Here is a 10353-nt window from a genome sequence, read left to right on the forward strand (position 1 = left end):
TTTACATCTTTTATTATTAAGCTTTGTACTTAAACGTAGTTTTCTTTCGGCTCTTGCATTTCTCAAACTTTGAGACCGATATTTTATGTATAAAAAAAGTTCAAGCATTCAAAAAATGTTGAGGTTCGGAAAAAAGATGAAATAATTTTCAGTGAAGTTCCTACCAAAATGCAGTACCTAAACGTACTTTATTGTACTCTAATACATTTCCCAAAGTTTCAGCTCGATATTTTATTTACAAAAAAAGTTCTGAGGTTCAAAAAAACATTCAGTGAACTGAAAAACTGTGGTCGGTAATATAGGTATTTAGCTGTGTCACATGCCCTTAAGGTAGTTGTCGTGTCAAAAGTCAGATATTTGAAAAAAAAAAATTTTCTGATTTCAGGAATCAAAATATTATAACTGATGTAATTTTAAATTAAAAAACATGATTTTTTATGAAAATTGTTAAAATTCACATAAACAAAAAAGCTTTAATTTTACCCATGTTTTTTGCAGTTGAATTTTTTCGGACCTTTGCTTCTTATCAAATTTTTAAAAATGATTACATTTTAGTAAATTACGGCTTTTTTCAAGGAAAACATTCCCTACAACTATATTGTTGCCCATTTTTGAAAGTACATTTTTCAATCAATGAAATCGTTTCAACCATTTTTTTTATGAAAACATTTTTTTAACAAATAATTTTATTAGAATATAATTTAGTTAATTTAAAGATTGGAAACAGAGTTGTAGAGAATGTTTTGTGCAAAAAAATAAGCCGCCATTTATTAAAATGAGATCATTTTTCAAAAACTGTTAAGAAGTGACGGTCAGAAAAAATTAAATTGCAAAAAGCATGGTTAAAATTCATGTTTTTTTTTGTTGCTAATTTTAACATTTTTTATAACAAATAATGTTTTTTATTTGAAAGGGCATCAAGTTTTATATTTTGATTCTTAAAATCATAGAAAACCTATTTTTTCTGATATTTGACTTTCAACACGACAAATATCTTAATTAAGTTCACATTTAAGTGAAAAAACGAGAAAAGGGGGGGGGGAGAATAGGGGGAAAACTTTGAAGCCTGTGATAAATAAAAAGTAATTTTTATAATTTATATACTGAAGAGTAATAGTTTAAATAAGCCTTGAAGTTAATTTTTAATACTTATAAAATTATTTTAATAAACAAAGGTAAATAAATTTAATGAATTTATGTAATAATAATTATTATTTTAATTATTTTTTAGATCGGCAATTAATTACGATCCACGTAATCACGTTTGGAAAATTCCTCATACTCAGGAGAGGATGTCGAACATTAAGGTTGATGTTCTGAAGGAAGCGAAAGGAAATTTGTATGCTGAACATGCCAAATTTGTGAGGACTTTTGATCCACGATGGAGGGATGAAAATATTATTTTAATTCTCAGTGCCATTGCACTTTTTACGCCTGATAGGAGCAAAGTCGTTCATTCTGATGTTATCAAGTTGGAACAGGTACAATTAAATTTCAATTAATAATTTGAACGTGAAGGTTGAATTTTTACTTTTATTCTATCAAGCTCAGGGCTCGGACTCGCTTCAGAGAAAAACAATAGTATTTTTTGTACCAAAGTAATTTTGAATGCAGATTTATTTACAAATTGTAGAATTTTATTTCAAAATTAAAACCTTAATAGTTTAGCACTTTTAAATACAAATCGAAATCTAAATAATAAAAAATAGTTAAACAATTTTAAGTTTGATACATACTCACAGAATTGACTCATTTTAAGTTGGAACATTAAAAATTGAAGAATTTTAAATGAAAAGCGTTAAAAATTGATATTCTAATTTGATTCTTTAGAATTACTTTCATGTTAAATTTTTTTTTTTAATAACCCTGTACCATTTTTGTTCTCTTTTGTTTTAAAATCTGCAAAAATGTATATATTGTTTCAAATTAGGCCCTGGGCCTTTTGCATAAAAATTCGACAAGAATAATCATTTGAAACTTTAAATTATTTGTGAATCCTTTCAGACCTTCTAAATATATATTTAGCTTACTAGACTTTTTGGAAGGCATTATAGATGTTCAATATTTATTATAGGTCAAAATTCAACCATTTTAAATGTAAATTAAATTTGTTCAAATAGAAAAATTAAAATTGTAGCGTTCAAAGTTTAGTTTTTTATATTTAATTTATCATTATTACTGATTTTACACGAACAATCATATTTTCAAATATTAAGCAATTCTTATTTTTCTTGATTAAAAAATTTTCAAATATTAGCCTTTAATTATGAATATATTATTTTTAAATTATTTAAAAATTGAAAATAGTTTATGAAGTTTCAATCGGGCGTTTACAATTTGTTTGACTAGTTAGACTTTCCAGCTTGTAAAATCAATTATTATTCATTTGTTCATTATTAATGTATAGTTAATTTTTAAAAATGATTCTAATTTATATTCACATTTATCAACTATTAATTAATTAATATTATATAAGTTTTACAATATTTTATCCGAAATTGTCGATTTTAAAAACTACTCATTTTTAAGTTTTTTAAAACTGCATTTTAAATTTGTTTAAATAAAAAATATACGTTTAAAACTTAAAATCCAAAATGGAAAATTTGTAAGAGAAAGATTTTCGAATTGAGAATTTTAAACTGGATGAAATCATAATTGAAAAAGATAAAAAATTCAACTAATTAATTTAAAAAAAACAGTTGAAATCAAACTTGGCGCTGGACCGGGAATTTCGTGCGACCGGGAAATGCCAGTGAATTTATTTTTTTGACCGGGAATTTTACCAAATTTTTAGAATAAAAATTTTGTCCAATTTTGGTCTCAACCGTTTTTCAAATAATTTGTTAAATTGCGATTTTTATAAATTATTATATCATTTGGTTTAGAATGCTTAATTTGAAAATCTTTCACTTTAAAGTTTTCCATTTTTAATTTTTGAGCATATATTTTAATTTAAAGAATTTTAAAATGCAGTTTTAAAGGTTAAAAAAAAATTAGAAGTTTTTAAAATCGAAGATTTTTTCATAAAAAACAGGGTTGCCGCCAGAACGGGAAACCAGGAATTTGACGAATTTTCAGAAGAAAAATCTGCCGAAGTTCGATTTTAACAGTTTTTAAAGTAATTAAAGTGCAGTTTTGAGGATTTAAACAATTAAAAATTAAAAGCATTTGAAGTTGAAAATTTGTGATAAAAAACAGTTGTATTTTATCAACTGTAAATATAAATAAATAAATAATTTTTTAAATGGATCTGTACTCTAAGTATAGAAATCTGAACGATAATTGATTTGACCAAACAATTCTAGATCCATTCGAAATTGGAGAATTTCCAGATTGTAACTGTTTCAATCCAAAAGTCTTGATAAGAATTGAAATTAATATATCATTTATTTCGATAATTTTATATTTAAATAAAAATTTTCATGATTAATCAATAATATATTTTTAATTCAGAGTTTCAGGTATTCCTTTATATTATTTTTTGATATTAAATTTAATAAATAAATTTATTAATATATTATTTGTATTACTTTTTTCAGCTACTAAAAAATGTAACCATGCGTTTTACTATTTTCAACTTATAAATCCATAATAATATCATAATTAAAGGTTTTTATTCAATTTAAAATATTGTGAGTCTAAATTATTTAATTTTTATCCCATTTAATTCAAGGTTTAATTCAATTTAAGACAGGTAAATTGAAACCAAATATTGAAAAGAAAACAATTTTAAACTGAATTGTTTTACATAGAAAGCTTTGAATCTTTAGATTTTCAAAGAACTTTTAATCTATTAGCGTTACAATTTAAATTGTTCTATTTAAAAAGTGTTTAATTTATAACCGAAATTGTTCAATTTTGACACATAAATAACAATTAAACACTTATTATTTGTAGAAAAAATGTGAGTAATTTTAAGAGATATTTAGAAGGTTTGAAAAGATTCAAAATTAATTAAAAACTGAAATTATTTTATGTAATTTAAATGAAGTGTGTTAACATTTTTTCAGAACTTCTAAATATATTTTAAAATTAATCGAAATTTTCCTACAATTTTTGAAAATCGAGCAAATTAAATAAAATCCTTAAAATCTTCCATGCTATTCTTTGATATTTTTTTAAATCTCTTAAAATCTTCTTAAACTTTCTGTTACAATACTTTTTTAAAGTGAAAAATCATTTTCAGTTTTTCCAAAGAATCATAAGAAAATGTTTATTTTTTTGTAGTCGTTCAATTTTCTTTAAAAAAATTTTTATTTTTTTGTTTGAAATCTGCAAAAATCTAAATTTTATTTTAAATTCGGCTGTAAGTATTTTAAGTTACTTCAAGTTCTAAATTTAATTCGAATCTTTTTAAAACTTATAAAATTATTTATAAGTTAAGTTATTTATAAAAGCAAATTTAATTTTTTTTATTTTCATGATTTTCTAAAAGTTATAGAAAAAATTTCAATTCGTTTTGAAATATATTTAAAAGTTCTGACAAAAAATTCAAAAATGATTTTGAAGTTAGAGCAATTTTAAACCACTTTAGGTTTTTCAAGATTTTGAAGGATGTCTAGACTATTTTAAAAAATTTAACTTCCAATTTAAGCACTGTTAAGTTAAAAAAATTATTTTTCAATTTGTAATGTTTCCAGCTTAAAATAACTTAAAATAATATAATTTTGAAAATTTTTAAAGTTTATTGCTTGATTCTTTAATTTAGACTATTGAAAATGTTAAAGTGGATTTATATTTTAGGAACCTAATCTGAATCTTTGAACTCTATAATTAAAGTTCTAAATTTTGTAGTTTATTTGCAATTCATTTCAAATTGTTCAATTGAAAACTGTTAGTGACTTCCAGTTTATACGTTTAAGTTATTGAGCATTTGAATACACTATTTTTGAATTGAAAAATTTTAAACTTCGATTTTAAAAGTTTGGAATTCAAGGGTTCCATTTTAAATGCTTTAATTTGTTGTTTATGGTTTATTACTATATATAGACAAATGTTTAGAATATAGTTTGATTTTTTAAATTTCATTGGACATGAAAAATGTTTGCGAACCCGGAAATGACCGGGAATTTTTTTCTTCGATTAAAACTACCACCCTGTGGCTGAAAGTCTTAATAGTTAAAAAAATGTAAATGCCCCATTAAAAGCTTATAAACTATTTTTTTTGCTTGAAAATAATATATTCATAAATAAAGCTTTTATTAAATTTCAAATATTATTTCAGTGTAAAATATTCAATTTTTAAACCATTCTATTTAAAAATTTTTAGTGCAGAAAAATAAAAATCACTTAATATTTTTTTTAAACTATCTGACTGTTCATTAAAAATTAGTATTAATTATGAATTAAACAAAAAAAACTAAAATCTGAACGTTAAAATTTTAATTGTTATATTTGAACAAATTTTATTTGAAAGTCAAATTGCTGAATTCTGATGTAGAAATAACAATCGAATACCTATTATTCTTTTAAAAAAATCGAGTAAATTGAAGAGATATTTAGAAGTTTTGAAAATATTCAAAGTTAATAAAAAAAATTAGATGATTGCAAACAATTGAAATGGCCTAATTCAAAACAAAATATAGATTTTCGCAGATTTCGAACAAAACATTTAGAAGTTGTTTAAGCATTTTGAAAGGCTTCAAAAGAATATAAAACATTTCCTTAAGGTTCCTAGTAAAATTGAATATGATTTTTTATTTAGAAAAATTCATTTTAAGATCATATTTAGAAAGATTGACAAAATTGTCAAAAATGAATGTTAAAGATTTTAAAGAAATTCGTTTTATTTGACAGGATTTTAAAGAAACATTCGAATAATTAAAAAAAAAAACTTTTCGAGGTTCTGAAAAAAATAATATAAAATTTGAAAAAATGTAAAGCAACATAATTCTTCAAGATTTAGAAATAAAATTTTGAAGCATTTTAAGGACTTTTAAACTATTCAAGATAAAAATAATTTAAAATAATATTATGTTATACATATAAATATATTATAATTAATAATTAAATTGTTTAAAATGATTTAATTTTTAAATTTTGTTAATTCATTGATTCGTTCTTCAGTTTAGAGCATTGAAAATTATACCTTGAATTAAAATTTTAGGAACTGAATCTAAATCTTTGAACTCTACTATTCGTAAAATTTTAAAATTTGTAATGTGGTAGTTTAACTGGATTTAATTAAAAATTGCTAGTAGTTTTGCCCTGAATTCGACTTTATATTTATTGGACGTGCAGAATATAAAATATTTCTTAATAAAAAAAAATGAGAAAAGGTGTATTATAAAAAGTAATTTAATCAGCCAAATCGAATTCCCAAATTAAAAGAATAAATCTTTTGTTACAGAATTCCTATTACTATCTTCTAAGACGCTATTTGGAAAGCATGTATTCGGGATGCGAAGCAAAATCGACATTTTTGAAATTGATCCAGAAGATTTCCGAACTTCACAGACTGAACGAGGAAGTCGTGGGTGTATATTTGAATGTAAACCCGTCCAGTGTTGAACCCTTGTTAATAGAAATATTCGACCTAAAACATTAGTTTTACAATTTTAGAAAAGAATTTTTACTTTCAAGCAAATGAGTCATTTACCTCTTACTGTAAATGTAAATCTAAAACTAACTTGACAGTAGACACTGAAAAGTCCTTGAAAGTAGTTCCAATTCATATCAAAATGATTGTTATTCGAGAAGAAAATACGAAACAATCGCTGAAGAAAAGTATTTCATTCCTAGGAACAAGAGAAATTAAAAGAAATTAAAAATTAAAGTAAATGTGTACGATCTTGAGTGTTTTAGACTTTTTTTTTTAGTTTTTCGTTTCTTTTTTATGGAGAAAGTAGTTCATTCACAAATTACGTGTATTTCGATATTTATATGTACTTTACTATTGTTGACTCGTGTTTATTTTTCACATTACCATTGAACAGTTTTATAGATTTAAGGAATGAAGCTTCTGCCAAGTTGACAATTGTTTAAGTTTTACTGTAAAATTACAACAAAAAAAGTTTAGTTTTTTTTATGATGTATCTTGAACTGTCCATTTTTCCTTTCTCAACTTGGCAGATTCTTTACGAAACGTTAACTGTATCAGAATTAATCTAGCAGTGTTTTTATTTTCTGACATTAATGTTGTAGTTTTTTTAAAAGTATTGTTAAAGCACATTCTTTTTATTTATTTAAAGAAATTCAAAATCGACGGGATTTTTTTTATTTGCCTTATATAAATGTTAGTTTATCAAAGAATTCCATCGAGAGGCCAATTGCGTGTGAAAATGCAAAATGTATCCAATTTTGAAAATCATAATTTTGGAATTTTCGCTTAATCGCATAATTCTGAATTTTTATTAAATAATAGCATAATAATTGATTTTATACTGATTTTTTTCCACTTACAATAAATATGATCTATTATGGGTTTTAAATTAACATAATCAGTCAAAAACTAAAGAATTGAGTAGTATTTACGTTATAAATAATTATTTATTACTAAGCCAAAAGGTATTAGATTCTTTATTCAGGGTGGCCGTTTTAATCAAAGAACGAAATCAGGGTTAAATGAAACTTAATCATTTACACTTATAAAATGGAAGATTTTAACACTATTTAATTGTTAAAAATTTAAATTAAATGAAGTTAAACTGTAAAATTGAATATATTTAATAAATTGAACAGTTAAATCAATTTTAAACTAGAAAGATTAAAAATTGGACGATTAAAATAAAAATAAAAATTTATCTGAACCTTTTTTAAATTAAAAATTATTATTAATTTTTTTAATTATTTATATTTCTTTTAAAATTATTTTCCTATGAATACTAAGAAAAATGTTTTATTATCTTAAAACTTGACAAAATATTCAAAAATCCACATTTTTTGTAAAATATTTGTAAATCTTTTCAAATTTTAGTTTTTTTTCCATAATTTCCAAGTATTTTTTAAAATAATTAGAACTTTCTTGAAAGATTTTTTTAAATCCTGACAATTTTGAAAATCTTCTGCAATATTCTCGTAAAAAATATCTGATTTTTTTTCTCGAAATTTGCAAGTCTACATTGTTTTAAATTATTTAAAGTTAAAAAAAAATCGCGTTATAATTTTCTATAATCTAAATTCAACATTAAAAAATAAGCGATTACAATTTTTTTAGCTGAACATTTTTTTCAAATTAGAAGTCAAATTATCTTTAGTAGTTTAAAATAGATTAAATTGTTATTTACCCATTAAAAATTATTTTTTAATATTCACATACAATTATTTTATCAAATTAAAAAGTGATTTCCCGAGAAATATAAAAAAATGATTTATCGTCTTAAAACCTTGCAAAAGCCTTTTAAAAAGTTCAACATTTTATTTTAAAATCTTCAAAATATTTTGTTTAAAAATTTGCAAAATCTTTAAACTTTTAATTATTTTTGAAGGATTTTCAAAACTTCTTTTAAAATAATTCAAACTATTCCTAAAATATGCAAACAGAAATTCTTTCAAATTAAACAAAAAAAATACCTTGTAAGTTTCTATATTCTGGTTTAAAAATTATGGAAATCCTTTTCGATATTCTTATTTAATTATTTTTTCAAAATAAAAAATTATTTTTCTGTGAATGCTAAGAAACATGTTTTATTATCTTAAATTTGACAAAATATTCAAAAATCTACATTTTGTGTAAAATATTTTTAAATCATTTCAAATTTTAAATTATTTTTTTCATAACTTTCCAAATAACTTTTAAAATAATTAGAACTTTCCTGAAATATTTGGTCAAACCCTGACAATTTTGGAAATCTTCTGCAATATTCTCTTAAAATTAATTTTTTTAAATAAAGTCATTTTCAATTTTCCTAAAAATTTTCAGAAACTTTCTTTTCCTTTTGAATCCGTTCACAATTCTTAAAAAAATTCTGAATTTTTTGTTCGAAATTTGCAAGTCTACGTTTTTATAAATTGATTGATGTTCAAAAAATATATATATATATATATCCGCGTTGGCAATTTCAATCATCTAAATTCAACGATAAATAAATAAATTTGTAAATTTTCAAAATTGCATCATTGTTGGCAATTTTAAGTCAGAAACATTAAAAAGTGAGCGATTAGAATTTTTTTTAACTGAACTTTTTTTTTAATTAGAAGTTAAATTATCTTTATTTGAAGTAGTTGAAAATAAATTGTTATTTAACCGTTAAAACTTTTTTTTTATCAGAAATATGTTTTAATATTGACATACAATTATTTTATCAAATTGAAAGACAAATTTCCAGAAAAATAATTTCCAAACCGAAAAAATGAAATTTTAACAAAAAAGGTAAATTTTCTAACAAAAGAATTGAATTTTCAAACTAAAAAAGACGAGTTAAAACCCAAAAAATGTTATACGTTCAGTTAAAAAATTATCTTTTAAGTAAAAAAATAGTTAAAATTACAACCAAAGAAAGGGATTTTTAACCAAACCGTTGAATTTCCAACGCAAAAAATGAATTTTGAAAAAAAAGTTTCAGCAAAATACTTATATGCAGTTGAACTGTCAAATTGAAAATTTATCTTTTATAAATTGTACAGTTTAAGCAATTTTAAACTAGAAACATTAAAAATTGGACGATTAAAAAAAAATTATCTGAACCTTTTTTAAATAAAAAATTATATTATATTAATTTTTTAAAATTATTTCTATTTTTTTAAGAGATACATTTAAGTATTCTTTCTAAATTATTTTTTCAAAATAAATTATTTTCCTATGAGTACTAAGAAAAATGTTTTATTATCTTAAAATTTGAGTAAATATTCAAAAATATACATTTTGTGTAAAATATTCTGCAGTATTTTCTTAAAATTAATTTTTGAAAATAAAGTCATTGTCAATTTTCCTAAAAATCTTAAGAATTTTTTTTTTAACTGAAACTTTTTTTTAAATTAGAAGCTAAATTGTCTTTATTTTAAGTAGTTTAAAATAAATTAAATTGTTATTTACCCTTTAAAGATTGTTTTTGTAAGGAATATTTTTGAATATTGACATACAATTATTTTATCAAATTAACGAGTAATTTTTCCAGAAATTTATTTTTAAAATTTAATTTCAAAATCTTCAAAATTCAACATTTTGTTTAAAATTTTGTGAAATCCTTAAATTTTTAATTATTTTTGAAGTATTTTCAAAATATCCCAATGTCTTTTAAAATAATTTAAACTATTCCTAAAATATGCAAAAAGAAAGTCTGGTTTAATAATCATGGAAATCTTTTTCCATATTCTTTTGAAATTAATTTTTGTAAATAAAAAATAATTTTCTTATGAAGCTTAAAAACTTTTTAAAATTCTTTTGAAACCTTTCACAGTTCTTAAAAAGATTCT

The 10353-nt window shown here is 22.0% G+C and overlaps 1 protein-coding gene across 2 annotated transcripts in view; it reads left to right on the forward strand.

The window, feature by feature from the left end:
* LOC117174222 (SCAN domain-containing protein 3) overlaps positions 1-7686 on the forward strand; it is a 33620-nt gene extending 25934 nt beyond the window's left edge. For both annotated transcript variants that reach the window (XM_033363096.1, XM_033363095.1), the window contains exons 5-6: positions 1232-1481; positions 6350-7686. In XM_033363096.1, the coding sequence (XP_033218987.1) occupies positions 1232-1481; positions 6350-6547 (448 nt within the window). In that variant the 3' untranslated portion in view covers positions 6548-7686. The remainder of the gene's footprint in view (positions 1-1231; positions 1482-6349) is intronic.
* Positions 7687-10353: the final 2667 nt, after the last annotated feature.

This window comes from Belonocnema kinseyi, chromosome 6 (assembly GCF_010883055.1).
Source record: "Belonocnema kinseyi isolate 2016_QV_RU_SX_M_011 chromosome 6, B_treatae_v1, whole genome shotgun sequence".
NCBI classification, from domain to species: domain Eukaryota; kingdom Metazoa; phylum Arthropoda; class Insecta; order Hymenoptera; family Cynipidae; genus Belonocnema; species Belonocnema kinseyi.